This window comes from Ischnura elegans, chromosome 9, assembly GCF_921293095.1.
Source record: "Ischnura elegans chromosome 9, ioIscEleg1.1, whole genome shotgun sequence".
In the NCBI taxonomy this organism is placed as follows: Eukaryota; Metazoa; Arthropoda; class Insecta; order Odonata; family Coenagrionidae; genus Ischnura; species Ischnura elegans.
In genome coordinates this window covers 112519162-112539706 of record NC_060254.1, presented here as the reverse complement: position 1 = coordinate 112539706, position 20545 = coordinate 112519162, and the positions used below count along the sequence as shown (strand labels likewise).

Genomic DNA, 20545 nt, shown 5'->3' with positions numbered 1-20545 from the left:
TGATAGCAATGCACTTTACACCCCTTACTTTGGAGTCATTTTTTAGTTAAACAAGAAAAAATCCCACTAACTTCTTTCGTGCAGGGTTCATTATTCAACTGTCTTTCCAGAGCCTCCCATTTTTCATTGACCTCTTGAACTCTATCCCTTAAATTATCAAGGAAAGTTGGATCACAAAGGGTTGAAAATGAAGCATAGGATCCATTTATGCTGTCCAGAACAGGCCTCTTCTCAGACATATCATCTAAAGACACCTGAAATGCAAAAAAATCCACCATATCAAACTCATTCCATAACATAAATACTCATCACATGCCACAACACGGAAAGCAGTACTAACAGGCATTTGAACCGGCTCGTTATGATAGGAACTTCAATTTTCAGAACAAAAATCCAAGGCCAAATAAGAGCATGAACATTCAAAAAGATTCAAATGAAATGCCATGAAACATAATCTACATGAGAAGACACCGGGTGACTTAGATAAAATGTGAGTTTTCCTGTGGTTCTTAGTAAATCAACTCCCCCATCTCTCCAAAAGATTATTTACACAATATATTATGAGTTACATCAGGATATGTAGCAAAAAGTTTCTCAAGAGAGAAATAAATATTGAGGAAAGCATCCCTTGACAACTGTTTTTTTAAAACATCAAAGTTAAGAAATTTATATGAAAATAAACCATTATTCCCTTCACCTGTGACTTGGGAACTTGGTCATTTCTTCTCTGCAACTCATTTAAATGACCATCAAGCCATCCTGATAGAGCGGTGATATCCTTTTGTAAGTTGCATGCAATCTTCAATGCATTTTCAAGGCTAGATCGAGATTCAGTGACCTGAGATCCAAGCTGAAAGGCAAAATAATTTTTACATTAGGTATAATAATAATAATATTTTATCGGCACATAAGATTTACAGTCCATAGCATCATTACCAGCTACAAGTAAATTGGTGTCTCGCCATAGTCATACAGAAAAAACACATCTCCATCGTCCAAAAAACACCCAAAAATACCAAAATTTCAAAACTTCAGGGGCGATGCGGTACGTTTTCCCAGTATCCGATTGTAAAAATAATTTTCATGATTTATTTTCTCACCAAATGGAACGAAACTGGGGGTCATCCATAAGCAATTCGAAAACTTTAAAAATAGGGACCACCCTACAGTGACATTCACCATTCTTCCCAAAACAGTCGGATCGGCTGCACATCTCTTCTCACGTACACACGCTAGGAATACAGGTGCTGGTCCAAGTTGTTCATGTGCATGTGAATGCAATTTCAACATTTATTTTTGTGAGTTACTCAGGGGTGTCATGGTGCCTGAAAGCCGTTCCGGTCCTGGTTAACGAAAGATATATGTACATAATAGCCAAATAACACTTTCATCAATTTTGTCGTCTCAAAATTTCTAATACTTACATTCGTAGCCAAAACAAAAATTTTTGTAATAAAATGTAAATAATAACTTGTAATAAAAAACAAACAGAGAGTAAGCGTGGCTTTCATTAAGTTTATTAAAAGCTGCGAGATGATGGGGAGCCCCGTCGAACGGACTTCGTTTGAAACCCAGCCATTAAGCACGTTGTCTGTTGTCATCGGAAGAGTTGCTTAAGAAACGATCTCTCTCAGCAACTCCACGGACGTGGGCTAGGGGAAGCAGTCGTAGTTGCACAGCGGAATAGGAGTGTAAGACTTGGATTGAATAAAGTGGAGTTGCTTTGTGTGAGCATTAGGACTTGTTCCCTGCTTTGTTTCCCCTGAACCCTTTTACCGTCAGAAAAAAAGACGAATTATATTTGGTGTCAGAAGTGGGGGATCTTCGCTGAATATTAGGGGAAACAACTGCACATCAAGTCACAAATAACGGTTGAGAAAAATCAAGAATGATGGGTCGTATCAGCTTATTGGGCTGCGAAATGGACCTCCAGCAGACGGTGGACGAGCTTACCACACAGCTGCAGCTCCTCAAGGAAGAGAACGAAGGTTTTAGAGCCCATGTTGATAACATGAAGGGGGAAGGACCAATCACAGGGAAGTCATTCTCAATGGTATCCTCCATTGATTATTTCTTTGGCGCCACGGGGGAGAACGTGGAGACATTCTTCTATCAAGTGGAACAGGCGACGAAACTTGGTGGTTGGAGCGATGATGACATGCTAAGTGTGGTCACTCTACGCACCCACGGGGGGGCACTAGAGCACCAGCGGGCGAAGGAGAGAGCAGGAGCTGTTGCGACATACGATGACACTCGAAAGACTATTAGCAAGGTACCAGGGGATGGAAAACCGACGGTTCTACAGAGAAATGCTTGCTGGCATCCGCATGGCATCCAGGGAGCGGATCGAGGAATTTGCGGACCACATTCGTGAGTTGAACAGCCATACGTGGAAGGAGGAGGACGATGCCACCGCGGCTACAATACGCCGATCTGAAGCGGTTGAAAGAGCTCTGGACACATTTCTCAACGGCCTGTCGGGCAGAGTGGGGGAACACACGCATCTCGCAATGCCAGAAACCTTCTACGCAGCCGTTGATGTGGCCTTGCGTGTATGCGAGGCAGAGTAGAGGGCTCGACCGGAGACGGAAGAGAGAAACGTTTTCACGATGCACGGGGAAGTCTGTCACGCTTGTGAACAACCCAGCCACTATGCGAGAGTGTGTGCAAACAGGGGCGGAATGCAGTGTTTTAACTGCGGTGGACAGGGACATTGGGCGAGGAATTGCCGAGTGGGGGGGCGGAGGCACGTCGGGGGGTGCGTTGAGCCGTCTTTAAACAATTATGGGGCCGAGCAAGCCGCCCACCAAGGCCCCCGGTAAAGACTCTGTTTCAATGTGTGCACCGTGAAGGGGGAATGGAGGACTTGTCACGTGTGAATATAAGAGGCGGCATATGATAGTGGACTCTGGGGCCCAGGTGAGTCTAGTGACTAAGGAGTGCTGTGGGGGGCAAGTTCCACATAGGTCTCGTTTTAGGATAAAGGGTCTGACGGGTAGATGTATTTGGAATTACGGAGAGGTAGTGATTCCGGTATGGTTCGGAAGTGATGTGCACAATCTTTGGGCCCAAGTAGTGGACACCTTGGGCGGGTATGAAGGCCTTATTGGTATTGACTGCTTTCGTGAAACGAGGGCCGTTATTGATGTGAAAAAGGGGGAACTCTCAATTAGGGGTTCAACAATTCCCTTGACCGAGAGAGGAAGAGCAAGATCCAGGGAAATCGCACCACAGTCAGAGGAGGCATGTGGAGAGGGGCCGTGATGGGCGGTGACGTCCGTGATAGGGTTTACGGCAGGGGCCGTGGCTTCCACCGTCAGAGGAAGCGGGTCGGGAATTATGTCATGGGAGCCACCGAGGGATGTGTCGACAACCGGCCCACAAGGGGAGCTAGGGGTCGCCGGGAGAAATTTCGACTGTCAATAATAAAGCGGATGGCTTAAAAGCCATCAACCAAACTTAGTTCTCTTATGGCAGAAGACCTAAGCAGAAAAATAGGTACATATTTGAAAAGATCTCAGTTTATGAACCCCAAGAAGTTCCGACTACTGACATGAACTCTCTCTATGTAAGCTGAATATATGGATATGCGAAGGATAAAATGTATAAAATAGGTGAATTCAGTCAATACTCCACATATACTATTGCTTAAATAATCCCCAGTCAATAATATCCTAAATTTAGGCCAATGGGTGGGCCACTGAAAGCATGGCTCTCAATCAACATCAAATATTTTGCCGTTAAAATAACACCAATTTCAGGGCAAAAAAAACATCCCTTTTGTAAAAATATATCACCACTTTTGGCTATAGAATAACCCCACCTTTTGCATGTCCCTAGTGACGACATGTGTGAAAAGCTGATGCTGAGCTTTTGGTTTATTTAAATTTAAAAAATTCTGCATTCTTTTTCATGTTTCGCAGTCATTATTGAGAATTTTAAATCAATGAATTCATACTAGTAAGTTTTGTTAGCCTTAGGATCCATCAGATGCATATGCGTTTCCTTTTCTTTGTTGCATACATTACCCATGAGTGTTATATTATAGTCACAGTTTCTTGCAGCTTGCTTTTATTTTACTAATGTGAAATCAGCATAAAATCTGTGTTATATTTTGCGTGGAATAATATCAAGTTAATATCTTTTCCTATGTTACCAATTGTTATTCTAATAGTTTTTATGGCAGTGCCATAGATACACTTCATGCATTATTTCTATGATGCCGCGGGCATGACACACTAAATGGATCTTTTTTTTAAACAACAGCATTTTTAATCACATCATTACACATGGTTAGCAGACTTTTTAGTGTAGATAATGAAGATATTACATTGGACCATGGAAAAAGTCTTCTGAGGGAGGATTGTTCTACCACCTTCTACCGTTTTCATCTGCAGAAGCAAATGCGATACGTTATTTCACATAACCTCTGCAAAATGTACAGGTACAATAAACATACACCAATTGAAGAATTTGAGGCATTAAATGGCCACTATACAGTTTTATCAGTAATAGGTCTCTGAACACCTATTTAGGTAAAGACGTTTCTGAAAAGTAGGTGTAATTATTAAGCTAAAAGTTGTAACAATATGGCTGCAAAGTCATCTATTTTTTTTAATATGAGCATTTAAAATACGTCTTACTAGCCATCAAAGAAAAACGTAATTCGCATCGCCACCATCTTGAATGACGTCAGCTCATGCAATAGTGTTGTTCTTAACCAACTTGATCGTGCACATTATTGAAGTTTACAGTGGAGATATTGTGGTTATTACGCCGTATTTTTCGTATCGTAGTTATTCCTCGATATGTCGCAGCGTATAGCTTCAAGTACTGCATTGTGCCTAAGTGCAGAAATACGACTAGAAATGCTCCAAATAAATATTTTCATACGGTCACCCAAGACGTAGAACGAAGATTGGTTCGGATGAGAAAGTGCCGACGAATGTGAATGAATTTAAAAAATTAATTCTAATATTAACGCATTGTTTATCAGATTTGACACAATCCTATACCTACTCATCTTCACAAGTGGAAAGATTTTTCACTTGCTGGCTTTATCCACTTCAAGGGGATCTCTGTCCGACACTTTTTGAAAAAATTTTATTCCTCAAGGAGGCTAATGCAACCGTATAGAGCAACATTTGAGAAGTTTTACTTTAAAAAATAAAATATATATGTTTTTAAAACATACCTTTCTCATGTACTATTTGTAACTATCCTTACGAGCAAAAAAAGGTTAAATATTTTTTTAAGATCTCTTAGTTTCCATACAAATGTTTTTTTTATTTCAAATACTGTTTTAGATTTCAAACACCCAAGTCACAGGTATTGTGCAATTCAATTTTCCCAGCCCTGCTTACATAACACTTGAACTGCTCTCAGAACTTAACAGAACTAGCTATGCAATCATTGCAAGAAAGGCTGTTAACTTCCACCTCACCGTCCTCCTCAAAAACTCGTGCCTCCACATAATAGGTCTTAGTTGTGCTCGGGGCAGACACGAGCTCAAACGATACATTCGTTTTGATTGTGCATAATTTGCACGCAACCAATGGCACAGTCAAAACATATGTTTAGACTGTGCCAATGGCGTCGTCAGCGTAATCTTCTCGTCCGACCCTAATAAATGGAATTTCATTGTTAAATTTCATAAACACATTTAATATGTATTTTACAAGAGCAGGTGATATTATATTTCCATACCTATGCATCTTCACTCCCCGGCTTTCAGCATGCATGTAGCAATTTCTGTTGCTTATCTAAGTAAACATTGCTGCCGTTGTAACATTCGGCAAGTTTCCGGAGTCAGCCTTGGTGAAACCAGGTTCCGTGGCATTTGTTTTTTATGATAAAACCTCCGAAAGATATATAAGAAATAAAACCTCACTTAAAGTCATTAAATAAACCGAGAAATTTGGTGACAATGCACAACGCCACTGGATTTCCCACACGATTGCATGAGCTGACATGACTTTCCGGCTGGCCAATGGAATTACGTTTTGAAGTGGGTATGTTTTTGTAACTGTTTCGGTCATTTCTTTTGTAAATTCTTAAGAAAATATGTGAAATAAGTGCATTAAAGAGGCCTTTATGACAATTTTACAATAGTTTACGATTTTTAGTTAGTGTTTGAAGGGGTATTAAAATTTTGTCCAGAGACCTATTGTTTGATTTTTAGCAAAAAATAGCAAATGTATTTTAGTAAATGCACTGAATACATAGAAAAGTGGCTTCGTCTGTTGAGCACTGGGATAGTGATTGAAAAAGCAATGCTTTGCAAGATTTTCATTCAGTGCGGCACCAATAAATTGAATGGCTAGTTAGTAATTTATGAAATTTATTGATGCAAAAAACATCTCCCTTCGTCTGGATTTATGCTTAAGTTTATCAGATAGAAATGTCTCCATCACCACACCAATCCTGTTCCTACATAAGTGTTGATGATAGGTTAATTGGCTATTATTTGTGCCACCTCCGGCGAGTGTCTGTTTGACCACCGTCTCATTTTATCAAGGTTGCACTGTAAATATGGGCTAATTATGAAATTCAGAGTGAGAAAAAATTATTACCATTCAAAGCCAATTTCAGATTATGCTGATGGTATAACAGATCTAGAGCAGGGGTGCCAACTAACAAAAAATATTGGGGGGGCCCAAACTGGGGACCTTGCCCCACTAAGTTTTATAAGTAGTGAATTTTAAGTATTTTAAGCATTTTAGAAGAGTCATATGATCAACATTAGAACCCTGATCACTCGAATCTTGATATATGGATACTCCGGGGAAAATCGACAAGCCTGACACATTTTTCCTCACATCTGTAACGAATTTTTGGGGGGGCTCGGGCCCCCTCAGGCCTCATGGAGTCGGCGCCACTGATCCAGAGTCACTTCCCTTGTGCCATGATGATTCAACTGAAATCAAGATAAAAACAGATAAACACTCACCCTGTTGTAGAGCTCTTTGAGCATATCCAGACGGTTGGTCAGACCTTGTCCATCAGCCACTTTTCCCTCATCCACAATTTTTCTCCCACATGAAATTATACTTTCAACCTCTTTTTTCATATCGCTCAATGTACCATAAAATCTCTGAAAATTTTAAAGGAGAAATTAAATAGTCAATGAAAATTGTCTAATTGCAGATGATATGAATTGAACAGAAGGGATCATGCTTTCAATTCGAAAACTTAACGTTTTTCTTTAAAAAAAAAAGAGCTGTACTTCCACAAAGAACATGTAAACGCAATAATACACATTTAAGCTTAATCAATCATTATAGAGTATTATAGCTGATTAAGCAATTACATAATCACATTTGGAAGAAATTCTGTGATTCAATGAAAACAACTACATACCACAGCATCTTGCTTGATACTATGGCACTAAGCAGAGGCACACGTAGGTCATGTTGCTTGGTTAATTATTGAAGTTAATATCCATCTTGCTCTGCCCAGCAGTTAACGTTCTCCATTTATACCAATGTTACAGTGAATACATCCCTCTTAACCTCTTTGAATTTTATACTGGATAAAGCCTGATTTAAAGTTACTCCACATGAATTTGTCACAGCACATACCATGCAGTGCTTCAGTTGACCTTCAATTGCTTCGGGGTCTTCAGAAGCCAATTCCAGCAAGCATGTTGATTCCTCAACTCTTCTCAATTCCCTCAAAGCTTTGGCTATCAATCCATCCAAAGGGGGCTTTTCAGTATTACTCGTGCTGTCTGATGAATTCACAGACGTTGAATGGAACCTTTTGAACTTCACGTGAACCTCAGCAAAACGTTTCTGTAAACAACAATCACTGACAATTTTACAGGAGGAATTAAATATTCAAATACATAATCATTAACAGTTTTGATTAAGGATGAGTGAGTAGCACTTTTGATCTCAAGTCGAGTTGTAACTACTCGCGAGTATCAAGTTGAGTCAAGTAATTCCTGGACAAGTCAGTTTAACAATACATGCACCAACTTATTCACATTTTTCCAATCCCCTAGTGCACTTTTTCTTCTCAGTTTGAGTGCCAACGGCTCGACTCAACTCAAACATTTTAGTACTAGCGAATCCCTAGTTTTGGTATGATAACATGCTTCATTGAAATGTGAGCCATGTGAGGGCGACACACTTTTTTCTTTTTTTGCACTGCGTGTGAGACGAGGATAGCCGAAAGAACATTTGCTTACAGAGATGCAGTAAGATAAATTACTTTTTGCATACTAGGCCAGAGTGTCAACGAGGGCTTTTTCCACTTAAATAACACATATTGTACATCCAGAAGTTGAGCATTAAATCAGAATCAAATCAATAAATTATGAGCACAAAACATGGCTAGATAAACAACATGGCTAGATAAACAACAAATGGATGCTTCAATTTGTAATGCATGGCTAATACATATCATAATTTAAAGGTACTACCTAAAAGAAAGGTAATCACAGGAGAAATACATACATAATGTAATATAATGAGTAGAGATGCGCGAATAGTATTTGCAAATACTCAAATACCTCGAATCCTTTAAAGTATTCGATATTCGGGATCTCGAATAATTATGCTAAAAGTACGATCTCGAATACTTTGAATTTCGCACCATACACTGTTGCACCCGCGTCGTTGGGAGTTGACTCGGGAAAAACGTAGAGGACTCTAGTCGTTAGTGCATGCAGTGCCATTTTAGGCAAGTTGACAATCTACATCAAATTCGCAGATAAAAGTTTAGTGAAAAGATATCGTTCAATGTGGGGAACCAAAAATGATTGGGGGAAAAAATCCGAAAATCCCTCTTTCTCCCCTGAAACACCTCAAAAAAAATTTTAAATGGCAGGAAATCTGTCTTAACTAAGTCACCCATCAAAAGGAGATACCTTCGGAAAAGTGCAACCGAAAATAGCCGATGTAAAGCAACAACAATCAATGTGAGGAATTTATACAAAATAAAAAAGATTATTTTTAAAATGTATTTCATATTGTTCCGTAAACAGAAGTGTTTTTTACTTGTCATATCTGCCACCGGAGGAAGTAGTTTTTATTTTGATGTTCAATTTCTGTGTATGTGTGTGCGTGCGACGAGTCGTCGTCAACTCCTTAGTCAGTTGTGAATGTGTGTGTGAGTGTGTGGAAGATGTTAGAGTGCGTAGTGCCCCACTCCCTCCCCCCAAGCGGACTCAAGTTTTGGCAGAACTCGAGGCAAGGAGGCTCACTGACTGATAAGTGAAATTCCCCCATTGTTTTCACTATTGTTATGATTTTGTTAAAGGGTAACAAATATATATATTTTTTGAATCTTTAAAAGTGAATTGTGTATTTCTCTGGTCCTTCGGGTTTATAGTTTTATGAACATTGTTTTTCATTCTGCGACAGACATATACTTTTTATTTATACATTCATCAAGTGACATAGAAGAAAAAAACATACATTTAATATACTTTGCACAATTCTAGTATTTGAGGTATTCGAAATTCTAGGTATTCGAATATTTGAGCAATGATTTAATATTCGAATTCAATATTCGAGTTTGAGAAATCTGCCATTCGAGCCATCTCCAATAATGAGTCATTATCTTCATTCCCCTCCATTATCCATGTTAAAAAAAAACTACCAGTGATATTTTTTTGACTTATTTTAAACATGTTCCCCGACCAGATAAAGAAATGTGATTAAAACATTACACAAGGCTCAGACTTGTAAAAACAGAATGTTTTCATATTTTCAATACCTTACATTACTGCTCAAATGAATTTTCATTCTGGAGTATGATGAAATTAAAAATGTACAATGATAATAAGTAAACAGTACAAGGCAATACCCTTCTCAATAGTTCAACTGGACCAAGAAGTGAAAACCAGGCTACACTTGCGGTTCAGCGGTAGGGACAAATTCTAATGTCAATATTTGTTTTTCAACTCTCAGCCATTTAGAAGATATAAGAAACAGATAAAATTTATTTTATCACTATTTGATAATTCTTCTTCTTCTTCTTCTTCCTTCCAGGATTAGGCTACTAAGCCTGTTCCGGCTCCACATCACCATCTTTTCCTTGGTCTTCCTATACTTCTCTTGCCAAATGGTTGATATTCCATTGCTTGCTTTGGAATTCTTTCATTTGGCATTCGAAGTAAATGTTCTTTCCATCTATGTTTGTATTCTTTTAATTTGTCAGTGACTGCTTGGACACCCAGTTCATCTCTTATTTGAGTGTTTCTTATTTTATCCAATATTGTGCAACCTTTAACTGATCTTAAAAATTTCATTTCAGACGATTCTATCTGCCTTAATTCCTTCTTTTTTGTTACCCAACATTCTGATCCGTAGAGTACAGTAGGGACTGCCATCACTTTGTAAAATTTTATTTGTGTTTCTTTTCTTGTTTTGTTCTTTAGAGTTCTTCTGATAGTGCCACATATTCTCTGGAAAGTGTTAACCTTATTTATGATATCTTTTTCCTCGTCATATGTTATGTCGCATCCTAAGTACTGGAAGTGCGACACTTGCTCCAGGACTTGATCCTCAATAACAATTTTTGTTCTTATCGGGTTGCTTCCTAAAAATGCCATGGTCTTTGTTTTGTTTTTTGAAATTCTCAGGTTGTATAGCTTGCTCAACTCGTGTAGTCTGTGTACTGCCATCTGGAGTTTGTCCTCTTTATCTTGTATTATAACCTGATCGTCAGCAAACAGCATCGTATTTAAGTATTGAGATGGTCCTATTTCTATGCCTGGTGATACATTATTCTCTTTCCACATTCTTAGAACGTCATCTATGTATAGATTAAACAAGGTTGGGGATAGGCTGCAACCCTGTCTAACTCCTCGGTTAATGATAATTTCTTGGGTGATCTGTTTCCCTGTGTCAATTACAATTCTGGTGTCTCTGTATAGACTCTGGGAAGCTTTTATCAGATGTCTAGGAAACCCTCTTTTCTGCATAACTGACCATAACATTTCTCTATTTACACGATCGAATGCTTTTTCAAAATCTATGAATGCCAGATGCGTTTCCAGATTGAACTCTCTTCGTTTTTGAATTATTTGTTTTAAAGTAAAAACATCGTCGATGCAAGATCTTCCCTTCCTAAATCCAGCCTGTTCTTCTAATAAAATGGCATCAGAGATAGCTTGTAGTCTAGTATTTATTATTCTACTGTAAATTTTGTATGCAGTATTTAGTAGGCTTATACCTCTGTAATTCTCTGGATTATTTCTTTTTCCTTTTTTAAACAATGAAACAACCTTCGCCACATTCCAATCCTTTGGGATTTCAAGCTTTTTCCAACACATGTTGTATAGATGGAGGATTCTTATTTGTAGGGATGTACCTCCATATTTTATCAGCTCTGATTCAATTCCATCTATGCCAGCAGCTTTCCTATTTTTTGTCTTATTCAGAGCACATTCTAGTTCTTTGAAGTCAATAGGGTCTACTCCTATTGTTTCCTCTGGAGTGTTGATCGTACCATCTAATGTTGGATCATACCATAATCTCCTATAGTGTTCTATCCATTCTTCCTTCGGTATAACATTTAGTTGGGCAGTATCTTTCTCTGATTTGTTGAGTTGTTTCATCAGTTTATATGCTATTTCTTGCCTACCATGAATATCATCCTCTACTCCACTTATAAATCTATCCCATGATATCATATGTGCATTCCTTATTATTGCTTTCGTGCGGTTTCTGACCCTGTGATATTTTTCTTTCGTTTCCTCTGTTTTTCTCTGTAGGTATTCTCTGTATGCTTTGTTTTTATTTTCGATGGCCTGTGCTATTTCTTCGCTCCAGATTTTTAAACCTCTTTTCCGTTTCTTTTTATTTCTGGTGCCCATAACTTCATTTTAATTTCTCGTCTCTAAAAATTTACAGCATAAATATTCGCCAGTCGAATTCTGCAAGACGGCAATGGCAAGGAGCGATTTTGAGCATCACGAATTACTCTAAATACCTAAATAATCAACACTTTAAAAGGTTTTAGTACTTCAATTGTGACTGAAAATATTTCCTCAATGCATATGCATATGATTGCTACAACTTTAAATGACGGCACACAATTTTGAGAGGTAAATTCCATAAATACGAAAAAAAATTAGCATTTTCTGTTTTCTTAGTCAGTCGCCAAAGCCACAAATATTTTATTTTCTGTAGTTTGATACATCACTTTCTTTTCAGTTGCTTTGAAAACCTATTTTTTTTAAATTAATAATAATAATAATAATAATAATAATAATAATTAAAACAATTCATGACATTTATTGCTGTCAAATTACTTTTGACAATATTTAAGGGTCAAATAAAAGATATAAATAAATGTGGACAAAAAAAATAAAGGCACAAAAAACATAATTTAATGAACTCACAATTAACTTGGGACAATATCTCTTCTTTCATTAAATTCTAAATCTCAGCAGCACTTCGATGTATTATATATCAGCATCAACATCTCTGGTTGTCCACCTCCCTCTTCTCTGATTTTTAATGCTTCATTACCCTACCTGTTGCATTTCTCCCAGTAGTTCATGGTACTTCTATTTTAATTCATCCTTTGCTATGTTTCCGCTACTTTTAAGCCTGCCTCTAACTAGCCGACTACTTTTCTCCCTCTCCCCTGCTGACAAAGGCATCTCAAATCAAGATAGGACAATATCGTTCTAGACCCAAAGAAAAATGCATTCTGCCAATGTCCTCCTCAGTCTTTCCAGAAAAGCTAGAGCTTCTTCAAAGTCAACTGCATTCAAATATGTGGTCCATCAAATCTGCTCATTGACCGTCTTGTTTACCTCAAGAGAAAATTTGCTATGGCCCATAGTTATTTTTGCCGTCTCGTTGAGAAAGGCAAAGGAAAATTCATAGGAGCATTCCCAATGTGCGCACATGATGCCGTCAAATGCGCCTCAATTCTACAGAGTTCATCGCAAGTCATGCTCTGGCTTGCGGGAGACTCAGTAGTCTGTCGCATATTTGGACGATGAAGATATAAAATGGTTTGCCATGCTTGAATTTCCCTCAAAGACCAAAGAGTAACGACCCACTGGAAAGGAAACCCACTATCCCGCAGAGCGATAGTGGCGGCACAAACTTTGTTGGGATACTTTTTTCCCCCATAGTACCTTTATTGCCTCTGCTTTAAATCTTCAAAGAATTCTAAACTTGAAAGAGTTTGTCTGGGTAATATTTGAATTAGACAATACACTGGCATTTACCTGGAGGAGGGACATTTGTTCTTGTAATCTGATGGCAGCTTCTGTTTTCCCGGCATCCTTGTAGTTCTGCACTTGCTGTTCCATTTCCTTCAATGTGTCTTCCTGAGCTTTGAATTCTTCCACTAGTCTCTATTGAGTGCAAGGTGAATCAAATCAAAAGAAATCATTTTTGCCCATAAATAAATGGTTTTACAATAGAAATTCTAATGCAATACATGAAAATTATTTTTACAAACTTATCCATGAGGTAAATTACAATGAAAAATTATGAAAACAGCCTAGCACTTATCCTGATTTCCAAATTATCAACTTTTAGAATGATTCCCGAATGAACTACGTCCTTAAAAATACAATTTGAACTATGCCCTGTAAAAATTTTCCAATGAAATGTAGGTAATGAGTGCTAAACTTAGATTTTAAAATAAATACACAAGCCTTGGGGTTACAATTTGTATAAATATGAGATTTTGGGATCTCAAACAAAAATTCTCATTGGGAAAGGCCCTTTCATTAAGTGAAGATATCTTATAATAGTACATACATGCTTACATATCAAGGATCGCTCACATCCAGTTTTCTCTTTTGAGGGTCATTTCCAAATTCAAAGTGTCTGAACATGAAACCATTCACTCAATAGCCTATTATGTGAGAATTTAGCATCATTTTAATTTTCTTATTATTTTATAACTTCCCCATTCATTTCTCTTTGTCAATTTCTTTCTAAACCAATCCCATGCATACATTTTTTTAAAACAATCCTTCCGCCTATCATTAAGTAGGAATTGTTAATTTTAGCAAAAGAATTTATTGAACTGGCTCATGCATAAGCTTAAGACAGTGGTTTCCCCACAGCATTCAAGAAAAAAATTATCATACATAATATCTACCAAAAGCATAAAGATAAGAGGAATATGGTAGCCAAGTAAAGTTTTTTGAGATGTCAATTGAATTTTTATGCTGATTTTTGACTAAGAAAACTTCATTCATAGACAGAAAGATATTGTCATTAGCAATCACAAGGAATTATCAGCAAATCATTGTCTAACATATTGTGAAAGAAAGATTCCCAAATAGAGCATTAATCAATCATTGAACTGATTTATGAGAAAACCCCAATAAAAAAGATGTGATTCTTGATGCATCTGATTTTTCTGACTCAAGGATTTTTCTTCAAAACACAAAATTCAACCTCCTCACTGAATAAGCTGTGCACACTATACATAAACAAAGGAGCACACACTATGACAATACCTTGATACATAAAAGAAATTTTTCACATTTTCAAATGCTTCTCTTTACATTTAGCAAAGGTTTGTGTCATTAAAGTATAATTTGTGGATAGCTTAGTAACTAACCACTTGAACTCATTCACCACAGAAAAATGACTCATGATGACAGAAAATAAAAATTCAGCTTCCCAAATACAATGCAGCTGCCAAGAGTTGTCAGATGACAGGCAGAAGGGTTTAGTTCAGAGGGTAGGGGGCAATAGGTTGCGAGGTGAGGAAGGGAAACGCCCATGTCACATCTAAACAAAGGGTCATCGGACAACTCTCGCCAGCCAGACTTAGATATGTACATGGATATAATAGCCTAGCAGGATACATAGTTGCTTTGAGTCAGGCAGCTAATTGAAAGAAAAGAATAGAGAGCATTGCTTAGTTGACTATCTGCTGCCTTCAAGAAAAATCTGCTGCCATCTGGCCTGAGTCCATCAAGTGTATTATATAAATCACTTCACCATGGGCCAGCACACAATAGTTTTCTAAAATCAGAGAATATCATATTTATCCAAAAATGTAAACATGAAGGTAAGTAGAGATTCCTGGAGCAAACCTACAACTGGGGAATGAAATACATATGCATAATAGCATCTAAGTACGGAGAGATAATCTAATACAACTCAGAATGTGGTCATTCAGTCAAACCGCCAACACAAAATGACACCATTTCAGCTAATGGTCACTTTCCCCAGCAAGAAAATTCAATCAAAGTGCAATTGCAAAACAAGGAGTATGAATGACACACATCCAAGGGCTGCAAAGTGAAATTCTTCTGAGTGAGAATGGAAAAGACAAACGGTTACCTGAATGAATGCAACCCAAAGACCATTGATGCCAGAAATACTCAAAGTGTCAAGGCAGAGGTTGATATGAATGGGTTATAGTAGGGCTTATCCCAGACTACCACAGTTGAGACTACACTACAGACAGCCACAGTGGTGATAACACACATTCAAGGCAAGTCCAACCTTCCTTTCTCTGGGTCACATTGCCTTTTGAGGATTCTTTGTTGGGAGGCTCTACTCGGAATTACATAGAAAACAGGACCCGTAGACCCTAACCCAAGCACTGGGTACACCCAAACCCAACTAATCTCTCCTGATAGTAGCAAGATGGCTGCTTGAAATGGACACAATAAATCTCCACAGCACAGAGAGAGGCTAAGCTCTATGTGCTATGATATATTTGCACGTAACTACACATACTCAAGGCATCCACATTGAGTATGCTAAGGAAAAAAACAAAGAGACAGAAAGAAACTGAACCCAATACAATGGAATGACACTTCCCCTTAATTACAACTATGAAGTCAGAAAAATTGAATAAAGGAAGGATTTTTGAAGACATAGGAAGCACATACAACTTGGAAAGTATTTTCCCTCAGCTTATAATACTCCCATTTATGTAACTGTACTTTAGATCATCAAATATTTACCATAAAACAACACATAAATCACTTCAAAAAATATTCAAAACTATTCTCACAATGAATTTTGCATATTACTTAGATTACCGTAGGCCATGCTGGGAGATGCCAATGTGGCTTCAGCTGACTCCCAGCACGGCAATGCCTTTGTACTGAGAGTTGCGCAGTGGTCAGAGCAAGGAGCGGGGGGGGCAAGAGGAAGAAAGACAAACCTGATCGTGATCTGGGAGGTCTCCTGGGGTGATGTCTTGGTGGAAGCGTGCAGTTAGTAGGGCATCAACGTGGCCCACCCACTCCTGAAGGGTGAGGATCCGTCCTTCCCAACGCTGCGCTTCTCTCACGCACCCCTCTAGCAGGGCCCCCCTTCGCCCCGCCTTCGGCCCAGCAACAGTCGAGTCCCCATTGTTCATGCAGCCACGACAGAAAGCATGCAGGGGGGCAATCGTGCACACGGACAGCAAGGGACAGAGAGAGAGAGTGAAAGGGTGCGGCAACAGAGAGGGAGGAAGCAAACCAGAGTTAGAGACAAACAAAGAAAATAATAATTACGAGTATGTACTATAGGGATTTGCACTAAGCAGCATAAAAAACTTTCAGTAAAAATGATCTTTAGCCATCCATATTACAGATATGCCTTTGGTTTCAAAATTAGCTAGGAACAGTGTTCACTCAGAGTGGTTGAATGAACTTCCAGGCTACTTCATTCTGGGGTAATAACAAGAAAGGAAGTATCCATTTGCACAACTGCTTTCCCTCTCTTGCTTGTATCAAATAATGAGATTCACACACATGAGCATTGACCACATACATATTCAAAAATGTTATCCCGCATATTGAAATAAAAACCGATCTTATTGAATTTTATTTTGCATGAAGCTATAATGTTGTTGATTTCTGAATATGCAACATAATAAAAAATGTAATCAATTCAGCTTCCTCAAAACAACCTTAGGGCATACAAACATTGACAATTTAAATTTGGCAAAATAGTTTGAAGCAGGTGAAACAGCAAAAGATTTATTTATGCTTGAGTCCACATCAGTTACTGCCTGTTCAATACACTTGTTAATGTCACAGTCGCTGTCAATAATTTCAGCTGATGGGTGCAGGAATTATCTTCAACAGCATATTAGTGACAATGATGAACTAAGGAAACACCAATGTTATGAAATAAAAAATTCAGGGCTGAAATGATACAACCATTCAGTGATAAATGCAAAATGTCGATCTTTCAGTTTTCTAGCAGAAATAGGTGTGTTTAATGCAGAACCAGTTTCGATACTGATATTCTAGAAATTACAGCTACACAGTTATTTACTCCTTCAGCATGGTACATTCCACGAACAACCACTTGAGGTCTATATCACAACTAGATACTTGCCACGTAAAAATATTTCTGGCCAAATTTCAGAGTCACACTTGACAATCACATGACATTTAGGAATAGGTTTTAAATTAGGGCACAATTTTTTGCAACACAGAGCAAGACAGGCAGCAGGATTGGAGGACATACACAGAAACTAACTCAAAAGTCAATAAGGTCAAATCTGGAAACATGAAAATTTCCCTCTACACATGTATGTAAATTTATACTAAGTAGATCAAACTATGGAATGCATAATTTATAATAAACCTAATCCAGATACAACCACAATTTGAAAACAAATTTTCCAAGGAAATAAAAATTAATTCCTCATGATAAAGCCTTAAAATGCCAATTTTTCACAGAGAAAATTTTAACACCTACAAGTTGCCAACCTCTATCATAATTACAAATATGATATTTTTTTACAACAGATTGATATCTTTTCCTGGAATTTTTACTGGAAAGTTTTTTTTTTTATTTTGGCTAAAAAACAGTTCACTGTCATGTATTTTTTTCCAATTAGTGAGTCCTTATTACAAACAAGAAAACATCGCAAGAGTGATGTTCACGATCTGGATGCCGATATTATTTTCTGAAACTTTATAGGTAAGGTATAAAAAGTGTCATGACTTTCTTCCATATTGCCCATATTCAAGAGACATTTGCAAGTAAATATTTCGTGCACCATGACTTCCCTCCAGTCATCCCACCCTCTCATTCCCTATGTGCTGAGTTCTATGTGGTGTGGCCTATGGTTCTGGTCCGGTGACTCCTGCCATGAGCGTCCCGGGTTCCAGTCTCGGTGAAGACAAATTGTTTTTCTCTCTTATAATTTTAGAAATCACTGTTACAACTCATCCCCATTCGTTTACTTTACTTACTTTGTGATTTTTTCATTTTCATATTAGTTTATAGATTTTTAATGGAACTCCGCATTGTGCCTTACCATGCAAATTTGGGGACATATATAATTACTTACATGCGAATTTCCGGGTAATTAGCGCATCCTCGTCCTAACCATTGCTCCCACAGCACCTTCGTGTATTTGTAATCTCAATTCTTTCTTCTCACCAAATAAACTTCACCATTGGCTATTCTCACATTCAGTTACTGACCCTACCCAGTTTCCCCTACTACTCTTTATGGCCCGTCAAGTTCTTCTTTGTTTATCTTTCTCACCCATTTTCACACAGTTGGGCCTTGGCGCCTCATTCGGGGATTATCGAGGGTCAGCTGTGGAGGGAGGGTTGTTGGGACGGAACTCTTTGAAGGACGCTAGAAGGCAGCCCAGTCAGCACAAAAAGATATTTTAGACGGAAATTATTATGGTAATTTGGGGCAAATTTACTCTAGCAACCTTTACCCTTTCTTTGCCAAGTTATTACTCGTAAGCAGAATTGCCAACAGTGAAGAATGAAAAATATATAGTGAGGCATTTACTGAATTGTATGAGGTTGAGAAAAGTTTAAAGTAGAATAATAAAGTTCAATATATCCACAGCGACACTGTAGTGATATTTTTCAAATTATTTTCGATTTCATTTTGCAAATAGTTTCACATTACAGTAAAACCTCTTTACATCGTAATGGAGGGGACCAAAATTTGGGCAATTTGATGTATGGAGGTTCACTATAGAGAGGTTTTAGTGGTAGGCACCATTTTTTCATATCCTTGGGAAATGAAAGGTGCTACTGTCTTTAAAGCCATTATATTAATATATTTAAACATATAGGTATGCATAAGTGAACATATATTTACAATTTAATGATTACACAGAGGTAAAAGTAAATTGTTCAAGAGGCCTTTTTAGAAAATAAATTAGTTAATGGGTTTGCTTAAAATTTTTTTCAAACTCTTTCGAAATAATGTTTTCAATTCCGCGAGCACTTTTTAATGTCATTTTCACTATAAATAAATCACTAGCTGTTTTCGTTAATGCTTTTTGGTCTAAGAAATAATTCCCTGGTCTAAGGGTAATTTACTAATAGTGTTCGGAGGAAAGAACAATAGTTTTATATTTCTAAACATAATTATTTCTTCATCCTCGTATTTAACTGCCTGAGTTTTTTTATTTGTGCAGCCTAGATATACAGTTTCTTCTGTTTTTCCTCGGTTGTTTAAAATAGATGTGAGGGTGAATGATGGTATTCCAAAGGTCAAGTGCTGCCTTCTGCCCTTACTCGTTGATGGCTAGGAAAATTGCTAATTATGTGGTAATGTCAAGCAGTCGCCTTCTTTTACTTCTCGAATCCATCATCAGCCTATGATTAATTAAGTAATTTTCATATTTTTTCATATTTTATGGCAAATAATTGAAAATACTCCTTATTATATCTTTTAGAATTGATTTATCATTCTTATAACATGTGACTTGTTAAAGATTATAAAAAAATAAATAAACACGTGACTACTGCAAAAAATAGACAAAAATTGAGCGTAATTTTGAAAATTTTGTTGAATTCCCTCTCTCCAAAATACAATGCACGTAGCGTTCCGAAGAAAAACTCTGTCAAGGGCACACAGAAACGCTAGGTCTGGGAAAGAACGTGATTTCCCGGTGAGAATGCTGGGCGAACTACTTTAGAATGCGGCGGCAACGGTAAAAAATTTCATTGCCCTACCGCATATCAGCTAATTAGCTGTCTCCTTCACCTAACACTGTCGCGCATGGATTGATGTTCGTTCAGTATTGCTAGAAATTGACGTCCCGGACTCCCGATGGAAAAGTCAGATTTAGCGGCAAAAATACGCAGGCAAGACATATGACTGTCGCTGAGCGCAATAAATTTTAAAATACGATTGTTCACGAAAGCATCGAAAAAATTACCAAGGCGGTAGTAAGAAAGTGCTACACTGAGAAAATATGGGAATAAAATAATTGCAAAACTTTATTTGATTTATTTCAAGTCGCGGAAAATTCATGAAATATTTTCATTTTAGAAGCGGAAGTAGCAATGCGGTCGAGAAATTCTGTCTCCATGGATGGGAGTGAAGTTAGTTGAAATATTTCCGTCAGCAAGTGATTATAGGCTGTGCTGGTCGCCTCTGTTATTAACTTAACATAGTGTGTAGGCTTTTACAAGAAAATAAAGCCATCAGTAAAAGAAAGCGAGTGCTATTGCACGATTTTGACCATGATTCGAGAGAAAATGATGTGTTCTGTCTTCATTTACCGTCACCTAATATGATTAGGATAGTTGGATGTCCTAACTAATGGTTAACGTGAAAATTATTAAAGGTGTATAAGAAAAAAATAAGCGTGAAACATTTAT

The 20545-nt window shown here is 37.7% G+C and overlaps 1 protein-coding gene across 10 annotated transcripts in view; it reads right to left on the bottom strand.

Moving 5' to 3' along the window:
- Positions 1–20545, bottom strand: part of LOC124166034 (dystrophin, isoforms A/C/F/G/H-like) — a 957857-nt gene that overhangs the window by 644305 nt on the left and 293007 nt on the right. For 9 of the 10 annotated variants that reach the window (XR_006866384.1, XM_046543616.1, XM_046543612.1 and 6 more), the window contains 6 exons: positions 16120–16281; positions 13199–13327; positions 7581–7793; positions 6950–7093; positions 698–850; positions 72–254 (listed from right to left, as the gene is read on the bottom strand). Coding sequence is in view for 9 of the 10 variants with exons in the window: in XM_046543616.1 (XP_046399572.1) it covers positions 72–254; positions 698–850; positions 6950–7093; positions 7581–7793; positions 13199–13327; positions 16120–16281 (984 nt within the window). In the remaining variant the exon portion in view is untranslated. The remainder of the gene's footprint in view (positions 1–71; positions 255–697; positions 851–6949; positions 7094–7580; positions 7794–13198; positions 13328–16119; positions 16282–20545) is intronic. The other variant, XM_046543619.1, reaches the window with a different exon arrangement.